The 18,663-nt window shown below is 53.9% G+C and overlaps 2 protein-coding genes and 1 long non-coding RNA gene across 7 annotated transcripts; 1 reads left to right on the top strand and 2 right to left on the bottom strand.

The window, feature by feature from the left end:
- Positions 1–715: 715 nt before the first annotated feature.
- On the bottom strand, positions 716–8,566 carry TRIM11 (tripartite motif containing 11). 2 transcript variants are annotated; one of them, XM_037140480.2, is made up of 6 exons: positions 7,998–8,566; positions 5,845–5,940; positions 5,412–5,639; positions 3,329–3,351; positions 3,145–3,245; positions 716–2,717 (listed from the first exon to the last, which is right to left on the bottom strand). In XM_037140480.2, the coding sequence occupies exons 1-6, from the start codon at positions 8,403–8,405 to the stop codon at positions 2,173–2,175; spliced, it is 1,401 nt and encodes a 466-aa protein (XP_036996375.2). In that variant the 5' UTR covers positions 8,406–8,566; the 3' UTR covers positions 716–2,172. The 2 variants fall into 2 exon arrangements, with proteins under 2 accessions (XP_036996375.2, XP_036996374.2); XM_037140479.2 differs by having other exon boundaries at positions 5,412–5,642; positions 7,998–8,565.
- Positions 8,567–8,695: 129 nt separating this feature from the next.
- LOC119045696 (uncharacterized) lies at positions 8,696–14,182 on the top strand. 4 transcript variants are annotated; one of them, XR_008390061.1, is made up of 4 exons: positions 8,819–8,910; positions 9,211–9,347; positions 12,577–12,872; positions 14,094–14,182. It is a non-coding gene; the product is annotated as an uncharacterized LOC119045696 (long non-coding RNA). The 4 variants fall into 4 exon arrangements; XR_005081845.2 differs by lacking the exon at positions 14,094–14,182 and adding an exon at positions 11,971–12,083 and having other exon boundaries at positions 12,577–13,805; XR_005081846.2 differs by lacking the exons at positions 8,819–8,910; positions 14,094–14,182 and adding an exon at positions 8,696–8,778 and having other exon boundaries at positions 12,577–13,805.
- TRIM17 (tripartite motif containing 17) lies at positions 9,344–14,221 on the bottom strand. The gene is made up of 6 exons (XM_037140485.2): positions 13,793–14,221; positions 12,508–12,603; positions 11,833–12,063; positions 10,549–10,571; positions 10,373–10,473; positions 9,344–10,106 (listed from the first exon to the last, which is right to left on the bottom strand). Exons 1-6 carry the CDS (start codon positions 14,219–14,221, stop codon positions 9,559–9,561), a joined length of 1,428 nt encoding a protein of 475 aa, XP_036996380.2. The 3' UTR covers positions 9,344–9,558.
- Between the last annotated feature and the right edge of the window lie 4,442 nt (positions 14,222–18,663).

The raw sequence follows: 18,663 nt of genomic DNA on the forward strand, positions 1-18,663 counted from the left end.
TCAGCTTCAATGTAATGTGCTCAAATCATCCTGAAACCATATCACCCCTCCCACGAAGAAACTGTCATGAAAACAGTCCCTGGGGCCAGTTTTGAGAACCACTGATATAACAGACACCCACTATTGGTGCAAAAAACACCAGCTGCTAATGAAGACACTGCTAAAGCAGGACAAGCTCACCCACATTTAAGAGATGCCCATTGCTAGTATTGGAGACTCAATGCTTGTTGGGACATGTCTTCCTAATCACTATGAGAGATTATCAGCTCTGTGATAATCAGCAGGATTTTTTGTTAACTGGTCTGTGGTTCCCTGAAAAGTGAAGGACCACCCTGTGGCCCACTGGCTCAACAGGTAGAACACATGCAAAGTACATTCGGCATGTGTGGATGGACATCAAATATGCTCATTTCTCCTGTCACCTGGTGATGGATGGCTGAGCATTCTACTCCAAACATCCCAGTCTGGCAACGGGAACATTTGGGCTGGAAGCAGTTGACAAGTAACAGATAATAGAGAAGCTACATACCCCTCTCCCCAGGAAGGACTGAGTCAGCATGAAGTTGGCTCTGGGAAATCTACAGAACCCCCTAACCAGCCTTCCTTACCCTCCCATGACAGAGGATGTAGAAGCCCAAGTGCTAAGCTGCTGCTGGTTACTCAGTTTCCCTGGGTTTCTTCCATGTGCATGAGGTGCATGTGTTAATAAACTTGGTTCTTCTCATTGATCTTTTATTACAGGGCCACAAACAAGGATCACATGGGTAGAGAGTATTTGCCTCCCCTCACACGGTTGTTCAGCTTTGCTCCGAGGCCACAGCCTAGGTGTCCAGCCTGCTGTTCCCAGGTGGTCATATGCTCCTATGAGCTCTCACCCTGTGGTTGTCCCACCTCATGGGTGGGTTCCAGTAGCCATTTGGGAAGTCCCCAACTTTAAAGTCCAAATATTGCTCCAGGCAGGAACCAACCAGTATCCTCAGATTCTCAACCCCATCCGAGGTCCAAGGGAGTGAAAGATATGGGCAGTGAACTTGGGGGGGTGGGAGAAGGGGAAACTTCCCGAGGCAGAAAAGTGGCAGACTCCTGGCTCCACAGAGAAAAACCTTCCATATATGTAATTTGAATGAATTATGAACATACATACATATACATACATAAAATAAAAGTCCAATGGGAGAAACAGTAAATAAATAATCGAGGAATTAGCTATTGCACACCATGGAACGTAGAATTTTCAACCAGGTTATTCAAAAAAAGAATTCTGTGGTAGCTGCATGAAATGACCAGGCAGCTGTTGTGTCCCCAGCTGCGCTATGACTGCTGGTCTTGGCCATAGACTCTCCTGCCCCCTCCTTAAGACAGTGGGATCACAGACAAGACGTGTTTATGTACTGTGAAAATAGTCCTTACAACAGGTAAAATCATCTTGGAGTGCAGAGATACTGCACCACGTCTTCGTGTGAAGCAGCACCGAAACAAGCCAAAACAAATCCCCGATTCTGTGAGGGAGAAGTGTGTGTAGCCTCACACCTTCCCCAGGCAGGGCCAGAGCACCTTTCCTGATCTAGTGCTCAGCTCTGAGGCAGAAAGGAGCACACTGCAAGAGCCTGGGGTAGTCCATGCTGGGGGGGGACTTGAGGTCCTGCACCCAAGGTCTTCAGCCCCCTTGTGCAGCATCTTTTCTTCCAAGTGCCCTTTCCCTGGCTTTTCCCACGTCCCCTCCTCTCCTGAGGACTGATGCATCTTGATTAATGAGGTAGCCACACCCAGCATTATTTTCTAGGACCAGACCCTGAGACTGTTGGTTCACCTCCCAGTCTGAAGCCTCACAGTATAGCAGCTCTCTGCAGGTGCAGCCCTGGGGCTGTTAAAGGCTCAGGCTGAAGCCCCAGAAAGTTCCACAGGCCCTGGTGCCTCACCTCTGACGAGCTGGGCTTGTGCAGAGCTCCCAGGACCCTTGGTCAGGCTCTGTACCGCTGATGGGGGTCTCAACACAGGATGGCCACAGAGGGTCCCCTGGAAGATGTCACAAGCCCTGCACATTTGCACACAGCTTCCTGGGAACTAGAGAGGGGGTTTACTATGCACGCAAGACAGCACTGGGAACTCGTGCATGGCTCAGGACACCCTTGGAGAGCCAAAGGCAGGACAAAGTCCTGAGAGGCCTGTTTACTAGGGAGCCATCCTATCCCCATGCCCTGCCTTGAGTTGGCAGATGGTCATGGGGGTAGGGCTGCTGGACAGTGGTGAGAAGAGGGCCCGCAATGTCCCTGAGAAAGGTGTCTGGGGGAAGGCATATAGGAGTGACCCGTCAGTGGCGCTGTAAAATGCCAGGTGCCCAGCCTCATAGTCCAAGAAGATGCCCACACGCCGGGGTGGGTCTCGCAGGGGGGCAAAGGCTCGCTCAGAGGAGTTGTAGGAGCCACCCAGGAACACCAGGATCCAGAACCCATTGCCGGCGAAGAGCTCGCCTTTCTCTTTGCGGTTGGCATTCTCTCTGCAGACACCCAGAGCCCAGCTGGCCCGCTCGCCCACCTCCACCTCCCAGTAGTGGCGGCCAGAGCTCAGGGGCTCCCGGCCCAGTACGCAGGGCCCGGGGTCAAAGCGTTCAGGGCTGTCAGGCAGGGGCTGCCGCAGGTCCCCTCGCCGCACACTCTGCATGTCCTCCGACAGGACCAGCTCAGGGTTGGCAGTGTCAGGATCCAGTGTTATGTCTCCTGCAGATACAGCAGTGGTCACCTCTTGGGCCCCTTCCACCAACCTGCATGAGGTCTGCTCTCAAATATCCTTGTAGCTAACTAGAGTGACTGGCTGTAAAATGACTGCTCCCCTTCCTGTGTCTTCCTTGGAAAGTTCACCTCACCACTCAACTGCAACTCAGGATGTTCTGGAAAGTGGCCCCACACTGCCTTGCCATTCATTATCCTGAGATTCAGGAGGAACCTGAGGGCTTTCTATGCCCACTCTTCTAGTCCCCAGTGTTCTAACACAGCTTTCATATTGGGCTCCCAGGCCCAGGGCCCACACAGAGGCCCTGACACTTGAGGGACTGACTCCCACTTTTCCTAAACACACCAGGGCAGCCACTCCCTCTGGACCAGAGCTGTCTGGCCACATACCCCCACCACACACCACAACACCCACCTTGGAACCTCCGCAGGGCCTCCACCAGCCCTGGGACCCTGCACACTGTCCTCATCTCCATGGGCACCACCTCGGGCGGCTGCAGCTTCACATCCTGGACCCTGGAGGGGCAACCAGGCATCACCCCAAGCGCAGGCCCCCCCTGCACCCGACCACCTTCCCTAGGGAAAGGCTGGGCTCCTACCTGTGCAGGGTATCCATGATGTCCTGTGGGAGAGACATGTGGTGTTAGTGCTTGTCACATGATCCTGGCCCCACCTCTATGCTCCAGTGTCCCCCACTCCCCGCACATGGTCCAACTGTCGCTGGTGTCAAATGTGTTCAGTCATGGGGACACTGAGAAGCTGAGATGCAGCCAGCCCTGCAGACCCAGCCCCATTCCCTTAACGAGGGGTGTTTGGCTCCCAGCTCACCCACCCAGAGCCTGGAGTATTCTCAGGTGCTGGTACAGGCTGGGTGGAGTCTAAGCCTCTGGGGAAGGGGACCAGCTCTACCCCAGCTGGGAGCCTGGCCTACATGTGCCCAGTGTTTCCTGTTTCCTGGCAGCCTCACCTGGTCCTGCACCCTGTCCAACCCCAGGCACCCATCCGGCCTCCATTAATGGCCCAACTTTCAGATGCAGCCCCTTTGCCTAGGTGCTCCTCTCCCAAATCACTGCATGAGTGCATTTTACTCAGTGTCTTCGGCTGACTATAGCCCCTACATCTAACTGTTGGAGCCCCAATACCCAGGGACTTGAACTGGGCTATATTTGGAGACTGGGCTTCTTAAAGAGGCTATTAGGTTGAAATGATGCCACTAGGGTGGGCCCTAATGCTTGTGACAGTGTCCTTATAGGAAGAAAACATGAGGACACAGACACACACAGAGGGACGACCATATGCAGACACAGGGAAGATGGTGGTCTACATACCAGGGAGAAAGGCCTCAGGAGAACCAGCCCTGCCCACACCTGGATCTTATATTCCAGACTCCAGGACTGGGAAAAATAAATGTCTGTCACTTAAGCTACCTGCCTGTGGTTTTTGTTACACAGACTGAGCTGACAGAGACACTCCGTTATTTGGAATGGCAGCTCCCGGCAGCAAATAGCTTATCTTTTTCTTTTCTCTTTTTTAAAGCTTTTATTTATTTATCTTTAGGGAAGGGAAGGAGAAAGAGGGAGAGAAACACAGACGTGAGAGATACATCGATCAGTTGCCTATTGCACATGTCCTGTCCAGGGATCGAACCAGGCAACCCAGGCATGTGTCCTGACTGGGAACTGGTGACCTTTGTGGGACACCCCCCTGCTCCCCCCAAACCATATTGTCAGGATTTATCTGTCTTTTTTTAGAGCACTGCCTGGGAAATGGCAGGGACCCAGTCCACTTTGTCAATCAAATGAATCCCAAAAGCGGTCATTCTAACTGCACTGTACACCGCTACCAGGCCAGACAGCAGGACGCAGAGACAAGTAAGATGTTGAGCCCAACAAGGACTCCTTTGGCAGGGCAAGAGATTTCACACACAGTAGTTCTGTCTGGGGGACATGGAACCTGCCAGGTTTCAAAACACAAGGGTGACTGGTGAGTTTCTGAAGCCCGAGGATTCATGAGGAGATAGTGCAGGCCTGGGAGAAGCATGTGCAAAGGGCCTGGGTTGGGCTGGGTACAAAGCAGTTAGGAACAGCCATCTTGTTTGCTGCTGGGTGCTGGGAAGCAGGGCACTCTTGGCTGTCACAAGGCCTGGGGCTGCCCTCACCACTCAGGAGAGGGATGGAGTAAGGGCCCCTCTGTCCAGGGGCAGGGTCGGGGGGCCTGGCCAGTTGACCTCTGTGAAGACCACTTGGCCACTCTGGGCAAATCGGATACGTGTTCTATTAAGAAAATGATCTGTTCCCATGGAGAATGGCTGGGGGAAAGCCTGGAGGGACACCCAGGACTCTAGACTCAAGTGTAGCTGGGGCCTTGGGTGGTAGTCGATTAAGTTACCCAACTTTTCACTTCCTTCATCCCCCTCATGGAGTTCCTGGACAGGTGCCAACAGCAGTTCTCAGTAGGGTTCAGGATTCGTATCCATTATCCAGCCACGCCCACAGGGACCTGCAGTCGTACCTGGGATACTGATCCTGTCCTCACCACAGTTCTTCACAGGTAAGACACAGAAGGTCCAGAAGTGGCCAAGGTCAGGTGGCTTCCTCTGCCCAGGGCTTCCTCTTTCCTGCCAGCACCCTATCCTGGCATCCCATCTGTTCCAGCCCATGTTCCCACTCTAGGCACGGTTACCTGTAGCAGCCCCAGTGCTGGCAGCTGGCAGCGCCCCTCCAGCTCGGTGACAAGATCGGCTAGCTGGGCACTCTGTTGCCCAAGGCGTGCAACGCTCTCCTGCAGCGGGGGCAGTACCTCCAGCTCCTCCTCCTCCAGCCTCTGCAGCAGCCGTTGCTCTTCCTCCACCAGCAGGCAGCGCAGCCGCTCAAACTCTGTGCGCACGTTCTGCCGCTGGGTCTCTACCATCTTCTGTGTGAGGCAGAGGGGGGTGGTAAGCTGCCAGAAACCCACTACCAGGCCCCCCACCCAAAGCCACCATGGGGTGGTTGAGGGTCTGGAGCAGGAGTGATGCCTTATGAGAAACTTAGTGTGAAGGGCGGGTGGTACCCAGCAGTGGGCACACTAGTGCCCCACCCCTCCAGCCCTGAGACCCAGGCACCCAGCCACCTGCCTGCCACAGTACACAGATCTCCTTTGCCTGGGCCTGAAACAGCAGTGCGTCCTCCAGTTGCTTCTGTAGGTGGTCCAGGGACTTCTCCAGGTTGCCCTGCAGGGAGGTAAGGCCAGCTGGTGACCCCACTCAGCCCCAGCCGAGCCTAACTTGACAGATGGGAGCCAATTGTGGGAAACTATCTAGGACACAAAGGACAGAGCAAATTGAACCTGCCAGGAGTTTTGCTTGCTCATGGCATGACCTCCAGCCTCCCAGGCCAATCTGGCCCCCTTGCCTGTTTTTAACTTTCTTCTACCTTTCCTCACTTCCCAGCAACCTCTCTAGCCTGACTTCCTACTGCATCACAACCTTCTTTCCTGCATATCCCTTTGCTTCTGTGCCTGTCCAGGGCCTGCCAAGGTTCAACTTCACCAGGAGAAACAAAGGGATACTCGATCTGGCTGCCCTGGGCCTGACCTCAGGCAATACCCTACACTGTTGACTACAACCCTATTTACCACTGATTCACTGGGGCATCCCCAGCATTAAGACAAAGTGGGCACCAGGGCAGTAGATGCAGGAAGAACCCTCTACCTTCCTCCTTTCTGCCTAAAGGCAGGACATGAATATCCCATGAGAAGGGTGGTCTCCCTGTACCAGGAAGGGGACACATTCCTCACCAGAGATGAGGTGTCATTGTGAGTATGCCTGAACAGACCTTACTAAAAGTTGATCCTCCAGTGGTTCCCCTATATATTTCCTACTTTCTTTTCCACAAGTTAATGGCCCTAGAAGCCCAACCCATGTCCTTTGCTACTCAGTTCTCCACAATTTATCATTCTCTCTCAAAATGGAATATAAACCCTTGAGTCTAATCCCTGATTTTGGTTTTTTAATTTTCTACGAACTCATGCCACCTAAAATTTAAGACTAATAAAACTGTCTTTCCAGCTATTAACCTGTCAGTTGTCAGATTTATTTGCAAGCCTCAGTCATGAACCTAACAGAGTAGAGGAAAAGGTTTCTCCTCCCCTACCATGGGATTAAGTGCTGCCCTCTGAGACTATCCAATCAGCTAGAAGGAGCCTCTGGAGAGGTGCTAGTCACTCTGCTCTCACAGTCACTTTTGCACCCTGATCAGGGTGCTGGTGAAAGAAGTGCAAATGTGCTGAACATGAGCAGACAATCCTGTGTGCATGTTAGTACCTCAAACTGAAAGGAAAATCAGCAAGACAGGCTCACTGATGTGGATTGGGTAATAGGTTTATTCTGGTGCCCCATGAGCTTGTTCTATGACAGTGACCAACTGGCCAGGTATTCATTCTAACACTGACTAAACTCTTACATAGCACAACTAGGCAAACACAGGCTACCAGCTGTGATGCAAAATGCAAACCCATGCATCAATACCTGGGTTCCAGGAAAAAACCCTTCACAGGCAAAGGCCAGGTGAGCTAGGTGAGCCAGGTGAGCTATTTGTCCTGAGGCCCCCAGCAGAGGGGGTAGGGAATGCTGGTGTGGATTTGAAGGAAATACATTTCTACAACAGACAAACAAGGCTTCTCATCCTGGGGTCCAGACCCAGCTGAGCTCTGGTCTGTCAGATGACAGTGGCGGCCCCAAGTACTCCACTCTGAAAGCCTGATGGGTCCTGGTGTCTGCCTCCTAGGGCAAAGGCTCTGTCCCGCATTGTTCCCAATGTGGGGCTCCGAGGTAGATCCCTGCCTGCCTCCCACAGACTCTTCTTACCAGGACTTCTTCTAACCCCCACCCAGGCCCCTGGCCGCATCATACCCTCCCCCCCCCCCACAAATGACAGTCCTCATTCGTCCCTCCTGAGGGAAAGCCGCCTCAGGTTCTCTGCCCACTTTTTCCTGGTCTGTACTACATTCCGGCTACTGTTCAGTCACACCTGCCAGTACTGGCCCCAGACGGTGGGCCCTCCCACTGTCACCCGGGGACCTCGGCCTTAAAGAGAATGCCTCCTTCCCCCAGGTCCCCACGCTGGTTCCCCACTGGTGAGCGGTGCCCCAGCACCGCAAAAGTGCCGGTCTGGTCAGGCTGAGCTCCCCGCAAACCCCAGGCCAGGCCGCATTCTCCCGGACCACAGCCAGGCTGCGCAAAACCCACCCATAGCAGGCCACATCCCTGCCCCGGCCCTCGTCGCGCACCTTGAGGTCCTCGGCTGCGTCCTGCAGTGGGCGTACGCGGTGCGTCCAGTGCTCCCCGGAGCGCTCGCAGGCCGCGCACAGCAGGCGCAGCTCGTCAGCGCAGAAAGACGCCAGCGGCTCCCGGTGCGCAGCGCACACGCCCTGCGGGACAGGTGACGGCGGGTGCAGGCGCCGCGCCATCTCGGCCATCTTGGCGACAGCACGGTTGGGCCGCAGATTCCGCTGCGGGGACAGCTCACGGCACTCGGGGCAAGCGTATGGGCCCTCGGGCTGGCCCCAACAGCGTCGAATGCACTCGCGGCAGAAGTTGTGGCCACAGTCTGTCATCACCGGGTCTGTGTAGTAGTCGAGGCAGATGGCGCAGGTGGCCTCCTCCTGGAGGTTGGTGGACACGTCGGTGGCGGCCATGGCGCCGGGGGACAGAGGAAAGCGGCGCTCTCCGCTGGGATTTTAGGGAGCTTGGTGGAGACCGGGGGCACTCTGGAAACCTGCGGGCGCGGGGCCTCTGGTAACAGGAGACGCAGGAGACACCGAGCGCCGCGGCTCCCGAATGCGGGAAGGAAGAAAAACCGTAGCGGAAGCCGGAAGCAGCTTTTTTTTTTTTTTTTTTGAAACCAGCTTTAGTCTCGGATTGGTTGTGTTCTGTCACGCGGCCCGCAGGCGAAACCGAGTTGGAGGCTGCTGGCCCGCTGACTTAGCGTCTATGCTGTCGCCCACCTGCGGTTTTTGTGGCTCCTGCTGGCTCAGCTGTAGCGCAGCCTGGCCACTTCCTCAGGTTCGGGTAAGGATGGGGTACAGCGGCCCGGCCAGCGGGGCGCCCCGCACAGTCACTGGGGTCTCGGCGCGGTGCGGCGACCAAAAGGCCTAGGCTGGCCCGGAACCGCCCCCGGGTGCCCTCTGGCGGGTGTCTGAGGTAGGACACAATGGGGAGGGGCTGTGTCCCTGGGGATTCTGGTCTTGTTGGGGAAGGAGTGCGTGACTGGAATGCTGGGGTGCTAGTGACCGTTACAGGGCTGTTAATGCACCTGAAACTGTGAGGGTGGGGTAGGGAGTGAAAGGAAAGGACACCCCCCCCCAAACACCTGTAATCCTTATTTTCTGAATTTTACTCCCGCCCCCCTGCAAGTGCAACTTAAGCGAATGATGGGGTGGGTAGCTCTAAGGTTTTTATGGGTTCAGCTTGAAAAGTCACTTTCTTCTTTCTCCTGTGAAGGGCCCGTACATGGAATTGCTGATGACAGGGAAGGTGAACCCCTCAGGCCACAGGTTAATCCAAACTCAGCGGCCCCAGTGAGTGGTGGTGGTGGGGGATATGACTACAGAACTACAGCTCACTGGCCTGGTTTGTAGGTATGTACTCAGAGACTGAGTTACCTGTATGAGGCACCTGGGAATACAATCTCAACATTTAATTACTTTAATCACAATTAGATTCCGGCACCAGGAGCCCCCTGGAACCACCATGGGTCTCCACCCAAGTAAGTGTGGCCGGTGGCCATGCTGAGCAGGAACCACCTCACCCTCTGCAGGAATCTCGTGCCTTCCCTCCCTGCCTGCACACCTATCCTTTCACCCACAGCGTCACTGTAGAGATGACCATCTGGCCGGATTTGGGGGCCCCGAGGCAGAAGAAGGGCTGCAGGGGGCCTGGGAAGGCAGACTGTGCATAGGTGTGCAAGTGGGACCCACCACTTGCATTGTAGAAAGACACCTCCCCAGCCTCAAAGTCCAGGAAGATGCCCACATGGCTGGGGGGCTCTGTCAGTGTGATGGGGGGCAGGGTGGACATGGGGGGCACGTACTTCTTTCCCTTGCACAGCTGCACCACCCAGAATCCATTTTCAGGGGACTTGGGGACCCTATCCTTCCGGCTGACATTGTCTCTGCATACACCCAGAGCCCAAAGTGCATCCCCAGTGAGGTTCATGCCCACCTCCCAGTAGTGCCGCCCTGAGCAGAAGGTCTGGTGGCCCACTGCACAGGGGTAGGCCAGGAACCTGTCTTTGCTGCAGGGCATGCCTTCTGGTGGGCTACTGAGGTAGCACCTCTGGCGGCTCTCATACAGGAGGAGGTAGGGATACGCCGTGGCAGGGTCAGGCACCACATTCTCTGCAGACAGGTGCAGCAGCAGGGATGGGGGTGAATCATTCCTATTCTCCCTGACTGCCCCTTCCCAGTCCTCCCCTTGGCCAAGTTCTGCTATGAGCCTGGGTCCCTGCCTGGGCCCCAGTGATTGATATTGGTGGTGCCAAGGAGATGAGCTGGGGGCCATTTGGGCATCTCCTGGGAGTGGCCAGTAAGGGTAGTGTGTGAACAACCAGTGAATGTCATGGCCCCCAGGGGTGGCCCCAGCTGAGAGAACAGGCCCCACATACCTTGGAAGCTCTTGAGCACTTCTATCTGCCCAGGGACTCTGCAGACAGTTCTCAGTGTGATGGGGGTGGCCTCTGGGTACTGCATACTCACGCTGTTCCTGCTCCAGAAGGGACAGGTGTGCTGTCCCCTCTGGCCACACGCAAAGCCCTCCCTGCCATATCAGGTGGTCATCTACCTGCCCAGTGACTCCTTCATATCCTGCGAAAACAGGGAGAGCCATGATGCCTCGTTAGGAATGTGGGGCATCCCCAAGCTCCCTGTGTGGACATTTCTGGTTTGTGGAGCAAGAATTTGTAATGCTTTCCCATGACCTCTTCCAGTTTCTTGAGTGGATCCCTATCTCTTGGTTGCCCAGGCTTCCTGCTGCTCCCCTGCATGGGAGTGTGAACACAGAAATTGTCTTGCTTTCAATGGCAGGGAACACCTAATAAGAGACCCAAGGGTGCTCTCACATTGCAGGCCTGTACTCAGGAGTGTTTAGGAGGTGGTGAACAAGCTGCTTTTTACTAGAAGACCAAGTATTCCCCAAAGTTGGGGCAAGTGCATAGTCTGTTAACTAAACCACGACACTTACTGGGGACAAAACCCAAGATAGCAGGATAACAGGCGTGAAATGGGCTGACGTTGCACATGGCATTGCTTCAGTTGTATAAATATACTGAGTGTGTGATGGCTTACAATGTGAGATATATTTGTTTTGCAATGGGTCCTGTCATTCCACACAGTTGATGAGCCAGTTACCCACCTGCTGGGCAACCCAGTCTCTCCCACTTCCTAGACCTCAGAATGCAGGCCCAGCCCCAACACCTTCTCCTGCATTCCAGATCCTCTCAAATGGGTTCACATGACTTGCTCCTGCCTTGAATTTACCAGGCCTGAGATGGCTGGTGTGTCCCTGCCTCACATCAACATGTGCATGACAGCTGCCCCTGGGCTACAGCTCCTGGACTAGGAGTGAATAGAAGAACACAGGTGTCTAGAACCACAACCTGCCAGGCTGATTGTGTCCCCCAAGTCCACATGTTGGAACCCAGCTCCTGGGACCTCAGATGAGGCCGTATGTGGAGATGGGGCCTTGCAGAGGTGTTGAAGGTGAAATGAGGTCCCTAGGGAGGGCTGTAATCCAGTGTGATTTGGTGTCCTTAGAAGATTGAGATGAGGGATGGTCATATGGTCAGAGGGATGACCATATGAAGACACAGGTAGGAGATGGCTATCCAGACACCAAGGAGAGATACCTCGGGGAAGCAGTTCTGTCCCCACCTGGATCCCTGCCTTTCAGCCTCCAGGACTGTGGGAAATAAATATCCTTTTAAGCCCCCAGCCAGTGGTATCTGTTACGCAGCCCTGAGCTGACAGAGCCTTCCCTGTTGATGTCTACTTGCCCCAGCAGGCCAACCACACCCAGCCAGAGCCTGTGCCCCCCCACCCTGCAGTCAGCTGAGCAGGTGCTCCTCACTCGTAGCATTTGCAAGGGCTCCTGCTTGCTACGGTCCTCCAGCTGCAGCAGCAGTGTCTCCAGGGAGCAACTCTGCTCCTCTAGTGCAGCCATACTCTGCTGTAGTCTGGCTGCTGTATCTTCCTCTTCCTGCCTCAGGGCCTGCAGGAGGTGCTGCTCCTCCTCCACCAGAAGGACAGCCATCTTCTTAAACTCCATCATGACGCGTTGTCTCCGTTCCTGCACCTTCTCCTGCAGGGTAGGGGTTGGAGGTGAGGCATTTCCATGGGGACTGCCACCCTGTGTCCACTCATGCCCATCACCTTGGAGGGGCCACTTCAGGGATGCTGGCATGTCTCTCTGGGCCGTGATCCACAGAAAACTAGCACAGCTGGCAAGGGTGCAGGCACACAGAGCCCCCATCACTGTGTGGTGATAATATGGGCCCCAAATGACCGCCTCCAGGCCTCTGTTCCTCTCAGTCCCTGCGTCTCCAAAATGGCCAGTCTGGGCTGAGTACACATATTCAGTCCTGATTCTAGGGGGAGTTCTGTGCCTTTCCTGGGTCCTGTGCTCTTGTTCACATGTGGCAGTGAGTCCCATATCAAGGGTCTGCAGGTACTGGAGGCCCTGTGGTGCCCTGTGGTGCCCTGGGGCCTGGCCAGGCTTTCCCGCTGGCTCCTCACCAGCACTTGCCTGCCACTCGGCCAAGGCCTGTTGCTCCCTCGTCTGCAAGTTCTGTGTCTTCTCCATCTCCTCCCGCAGGTGCTCCATGTCATCCTCCAGCTTCAACTGTGGACAACAGACCAGGGGCTGGGGGTTAGGCCCCTGTACACCCTATCGGGAGGTACCCTCTGAAGCTGCATCCTAAGGGGGATGGAAATATACCACCCCCAAATATGCCCCTTGGGCAGGAGAATTATTTTGAGCTGGAGGCAAATGAGAATCAACAGATGTAGAAATGCCTTCTGTGGTTCCCAATATGTGACTAAAAGAAACTGCCGAGAACTAAGGGCTGCCATGAATCTCCCTTCCAGGGAAGTGTTATGGCCATGAAGGAGGTAAAAGTGGGTATCAGGAGGGACCTACACTGATGAACCCTATCTTTAATTAGTTTCTCCCAAATATTTATATTCTGTCATGATCTGAATGTTCATGTTCCTTCAAATTAACAGGTTACAACCTAACACCCAAGGCATAGGAGGCGGGGCTTTGGGGAGGTGGTGATGGCACCAGTGGGGAGCCCTCAGGAATGGGTGGGGTTAGTGTCCTAGTGAGACCTTAGCGCTCCTAGCCCCTTGTTCTGTGTGAGGACAACGAGAGAAATCTGTCTGTGAACCAGGAAGGGGCCCCATCTGACTCTGCTGGTGCCATGATCTTAGACTTCCAGGCCCCCAAACCATGAGCTCTCTGGAATTCTTCCTGTTTATAAACCACCAGGTCTTGAGTTCTGTGACAGCAGCCGGAATGAACCAAGACACCTTCCCAGTTAGCTCCCCTTGGGAGCCCGTTGCCTTTCCCTTTGTCTTCTCTCCAAATGTATTGTTCCTTGTTCAGACGCTAGACAAGCCCAAGTTCTAAAACCACCTGGTATTCACTGCTGTGGTTTCTTCCCTGTGAAGTACATGGGCTACACATGTTAACAGTTTACCTTTCTTCCCTTGATAATGTCTTTTTTCAGTCTAATTTAAGATGGAAGGAAAAGATTTTTTCTTCCCCTACAGGAGGTCACCTGGCCTGCCTATACAGACAGCTTCTAAGCCACTTTGTCAGCCTGGGCTCCTGAATGCTCCTGGGAGAGGATGCCCAGCTGGCCAGCCACCTGCCAACTTTGTTGTAGGGGTTGCAGACACTTCCACCATGGGGTCCAGTGAACGGGGCTGTTTGTTATAAGGTTCATTCTCTTGTCTGACTGACTGTGCTTGACACATGTGCCCTTAGGCCTCATTGGCCCCTTGCAGCCCCTCATCCCTGGGCCCACCTTGTGCTCCTGCACAGCCTCTTCCACTGGGACCACCCTGTGGGCCCGGTGTTCCCGAGATTCCCTGCAGACCACACAGATGGGGCTCTGGTCGTCTTCACAGAAGAGTTTGAGGAGTTCCTGGTGCACCTTGCACAGGTCCCTGCTTTGGAGGCCTGGGTGCTGCCGCGCCATCTCGGCTACCTTGGTCAACAGGCGGTTGGGCCGCAGGGTCCTCTGTGGGGACAGCTCACGGCACTCAGGGCAAGGGAAAGTGCCCCTGCGCTTCCTCCTGCCCTTCTTGCCTTTGGCTTTCTCCCAGGTCAGCCGGATGCACTCGCGGCAGAAGTTGTGGCCACAGGTGGTCATCACAGGGTCGGTGAAGTAGTCGAGGCAGATGGAACACGTCGCCTCTTCCTGCAGCTTTCTGGCAAGTTCCATGGCATCCATGGCCCCTGGGAAGGAAACAGAGCATCCCGCCACACCCTCTGCCCAGAGCTCCAGGCACTTGAGCTGTCCGTCCTCTTAAAGGGGGCTAAATACGGTCCTGTTGGGGTACCTGAATTGTCTTCAGTGAGAGGCACAGGTGCCTCTTGAAGCTGACAGAGGGCCTTTCCACAGCCAAACCAGCCAGCTCCCTGAGCTGCCAGGCTCTGCCCAGTCACGCCCAGTTTTATTCCACTTGGAGCCCTGGCACCCACTGAGACTTACGATCTAATCCAGCACCCCCCATCTCCCCCTGCAGGATGAACGTGCAGGAATCCTGCTAGGCCAGTTTGGCAAAAAGATCCCTCCCCATCTTTCTTCCTAGTGATTTTCCATCACTAACTCCCTTTCCACTGATGCCCTTGGCCACTCATCCCCAGTGACTGGGCTGAATTCACAGATGGCCCCATCTTCCTATTGCAGTAACCTTGAATAAAGTCTTCCTTACCAGTTGAACAAGTGTCAGAATCAGTTTCTCTTTAACAGGACATCCATGCGAAAAGGGAACTCTAAGAAGAAAAATCACAGTTATCTGCTTGATCAAACTCTGCTCAGGCTCCTAGAACTTTCCAGTCAGGCCCTGGGCTTTTGTGTTTCTCTGCATTGTCCAAATTTAGTAAGAATCCCAATCTGTGGGTTTAGACAGAAGCTCCCTACCCAGATGTTTCCTCTAAGTAATTTCATATCCCCAACCCCATCCTGCTCCTGGGCCATAAATCCCCACTGGCTCACCCTCAGTTGAGCTATTCAGAGTTGAGCTTTCTATGGGTTTCTATGTTATTCCCCTTCTGCAATAGTCCTGAGTAAAATGTTTCTACAGCTCTATGTCAACTCTGGCTTTCTTTGCAAGATGTAGTGCAGAAAAGGCACACAGTTTTTCATGCATGTACACAGTACATATGCACACGTACAGGCACACAAACACATGGGCAGTGCATATGCACAACATACATGCACACACTTTGGCATTTGAATACCTACATCCTTATCTGGTGCAGATTCAAAGCCTCCCTGTGCATCTCATAGGGCAGTCACTGGATGAGTCAGAAGATCTGAAAGTCATTTCTGAACCACAGCAGTATCTGGACTCCCTTTCCTGCCATCACCCAGAGTGATGGCTCAAATTCCAGACGGTGTGAGTTCACTTTGTGGAAGCTGGCTCTGTGCAGAGCCCTTAGGGTCAGTCTCGCCTCTGCTGCTCACCCACCTGAAGGCACAGGAGAGCCTGCTGGTCATGGTCTCTGGTTCAGGCTCGGGAAGCCAGCCAAGGAGTCTGGGTCAGTGACAGTGGACAAGGCGTCCTCCATCCCAGGGAGCTCCTGTGTAATTCCGGCTAAACAAGGTGGCCCTTCTGGTTCCAACTGATAACTACCTTCAAAGCCGGGACCCCAGGGTACCGGACTGGGCGACCACCCGCCCGCCCACCTCTGGATGGACTGGCACTTACCGGGGAGACGGGTACATGCCGCTGTGGATAGCGAGCGCAAACTGGGCCCAGAAAAGCCTGCGCTTGTGCCTTGGAGACTGTCAAGGGTGGGAGGTGTCGGTGGTGCGGGGCACGGGCTTTGTGGCGTCAGCAGGGGCGGAGAGGCTGCGGGGGATGAGTGTGCGCGCTCGGTTGCAGGGCGGGGGGGCGGAGTTACGGTGCTCCGAGCACCCAGGAGATAGAGACCTGAGCCTCTAGACCGGCAGGAACGGGAATGGACTTGGCCAGGGGTGAAAGGTGGAGGAATAGTGCCCTGGATAAGGGTGGGGTTTGGGGCAGACCAAAGCGGATGGGCCAAGGTGGAAAGGGACTGGAGCCTTGTCCCGGGATGCGGGTAGAAGACTTGAGAGGCAGGGCGCAGGCACCTGTTCATGACCGAGAAATTCGGAGGATGAGGAAAGAGAGCTTGGGAGGAGGGGGAGCGTTGGGAGGGAGGGAGTGGAAAGGGCGCAGAAACCGGCGCCCGGTTGGGGAGGTGACGGTGGTCGTTGGGAGAGGTGATGAGGGTCTCAGGCCCCAGGAGACCCCAGGAGCACCGGGTGTGGGGAGAGGGCCACGACCGGCCCCCCGGGTTAGGACAGGCAGGCCGGGTTTAGAGGGGTACCGGGCAGGGCGGGGGCCCTGGGGTATTGCCAGAGCCTAAAGATGGGTTTTGCTGGGTCACTGCCTCCCCCAGCACTAACCTAGCCATGGATGCTGGCTGCACGCACCCCAAGCCCTTGGGGATCGGCACACGAGGAAACTAAGTTTCAGGCTACGACGGGCATCCTCTCCTGGGAGTGCGGGTGTAGACGACCAGGCTGGACGACCAGACGACGAGTGTGTGTGTGTGGCGGTGGGGCGTGGGATGGAGGGTAGAGGGTAGACGGCTGCTTTCCAGGCTCCAGGGCTTCACTGGAGCTGGGTGTTTCTTTTGCTCTCTTTTTTAAAGATATAATTGATGGGAAGGGAAGGAGAGAAATATCAATGTATGGTTGCCTCTCACGCGTCCCCTGCGGGAAACTGGCCTGTAACCCGGGCATGTGCCCTGACTGGGAATTGAACCGCATCCTTTGGTTCACAGGCCCGCACTCAATCCACTGAGCTACGCCAGCCAGGTGGGTGTTTTTTGAGTGGTGCCTCCTTACTATCCTAGACGGTGTCCCAGAAAGAGGGACCATCGTTTGTTAATTGCAATGCCCTGACTCACTTTTGCATGGGAAGGAATTCTGGGCTGAGGGTTTCTTTCAATCTAGAAAAACTTCAAAACAAAAATTCAAGAGAACACTGGACTCTATATTCGAGGAAGGATGCAAGATAAACTGGAATTTATTTATAAGAAATTGTATATTTATTCTTACATGTTTAAACGTCAGTTACCTTCAAAGTACTCTCCATTTTATTAAATACACCATTCAAACGTTTTTTTCACTGCTCAAAACAGTTTTTGAACTTGTCGATGTTGATGCCTTTTAGTGCTTCGGCCAGTTTTTGTTTTACCTCTTCCACATCAACAAAACATTTCCCTTTGAGGACCTTTTCATCTGGGGAAACAAACAAAAAAAAGTCATTCAGGGCAACATCCGGTGAATAGGGAGGGGCGGGGCACAGGGAAGGTGTGGGGATGTGCTGTTTTGGGCCAAAAACTGATGACCACTCAGCATGGTGTGGGCAAGTGTGCTTGTAAATCACCCTTAATGAAATGAACAAAGGCATTGAAAGAGTCTTTAAAAAAAACCACAACAAATTATTGAAGCCTAACGCAGCCTCTCGCAGCAATGCCAGCTGGCACACTGGTACAGATGGGCTCCTAGAACGCTCAGCCAGGGCCTGTCCTACAAGGGGACCATCCTCCAGAAGATAATCCTGGTTTTTTGGCGGTCCCCCCTCATATAAATTGTACAGATTGGTATTTCAGTTTATTTGCTTCATTTGTCCGATTCTTTAGTCTTGTCTAAAGAGTAACAAAACAAAACAACAACAAAAAAAACAGTTATCACCAGATTCACCTCTCCATGCTTTTGCAAAGGAGAGGAAAATTCCTCCACCTGACAGACCTAGGCAGGCCTAGGAGGAGTGGAAAGTCACCAGACAGGAAACTGCACCGTGGGAAACTGCCTGCAGACGTTGCCAGAACAAAAAGATGCTCGGTTAAGATTGGGGCCTGGGGTCAGCCTATCTGGCACAATAGAATGCAGCTTTAACCCAAGGATAAGTTGTATCAAGAACAATGGTCAGCAAAAATGGCAATCAGTAATGTTCTCTAGCCAATGAGACTCTGACACCCCAACTAATTACCCTTCGTGGGTATTTTGCACTTAAAAACCCTGTCCTGAGAACAACCCAGCAAGTCTTATCCTCTCTTGGTTGGCTTCACTTCCCCTCTTGTTCCCTCCCTTCTTGGCTCGCTGCATCTGTTTGGTTTCTTGAGCGACTCCAACCTGTCACCACCCTCTTGGTTCAGTGGCTGGGGTCTGCTAATTAACGAAAGCCTGATTGACAGGAAAAAACTGGTTTATATGTATTTGGGTGTCAACAAAGGAAGCAGTGGCTTGTTAAACATTTAAAGGCTTATATAGAAAACTTAGGAAAAAGGAACGGGGAGAGAAGGCCTCTATGGGAAAAACAAATAAGCCTCTAGGCAAGACAAAAGGGTTTTGGGGAGAACGGAGGACATAAGAAAGTGTGGGATTATGTTTGCACAGCTGTATGAGACCTTTCCACCTCCTTCAGGGCCCCAAGACTGCCCCTGGGAGGGGGTTATGGCAGCCTCATTTCCCAGAAGCTGCTGCTTTTACTCAGATAAGGAAAGCTCCCAGAAGGCTTTCTTCTGTAGCTGTTTGGATCCCAAATATCTTCACCTTCAAGTAATATTTATGGTAATTCTGTAGTTCAGAGTGGGCCCCACACTCTTACTCATCTCTAAAACTGGGGTTGTTTC

This window comes from Artibeus jamaicensis, unplaced genomic scaffold (genome assembly GCF_021234435.1).
Source record: "Artibeus jamaicensis isolate MK-2021 breed Jamaican fruit bat unplaced genomic scaffold, CSHL_Jam_final scaffold_3272, whole genome shotgun sequence".
NCBI lineage: Eukaryota > Metazoa > Chordata > Mammalia > Chiroptera > Phyllostomidae > Artibeus > Artibeus jamaicensis.

Excerpts from the sequence above, each read along its gene's own strand:
- TRIM11 (XM_037140479.2), bottom strand. The coding sequence starts at position 8,405 with ATGGCCGCCACCGACGTGTCCACCAACCTCCAGGAGGAGGCCACCTGC. Across the intron at positions 5,941-7,997 it reads ACGCAGCCGAGGACCTCAAG|GGCAACCTGGAGAAGTCCCT; the intron begins GTGCGCGACGAG and ends ACCTCCCTGCAG. Across the intron at positions 5,643-5,844 it reads AGATCTGTGTACTGTGGCAG|AAGATGGTAGAGACCCAGCG; the intron begins GCAGGTGGCTGG and ends TGCCTCACACAG.
- TRIM17 (XM_037140485.2), bottom strand. The coding sequence starts at position 14,221 with ATGGATGCCATGGAACTTGCCAGAAAGCTGCAGGAAGAGGCGACGTGT. Across the intron at positions 12,064-12,507 it reads AGGCCTTGGCCGAGTGGCAG|GAGAAGGTGCAGGAACGGAG; the intron begins GCAAGTGCTGGT and ends CCTACCCTGCAG. Across the intron at positions 10,572-11,832 it reads AGCCCTTGCAAATGCTACGA|GATATGAAGGAGTCACTGGG; the intron begins GTGAGGAGCACC and ends CTGTTTTCGCAG.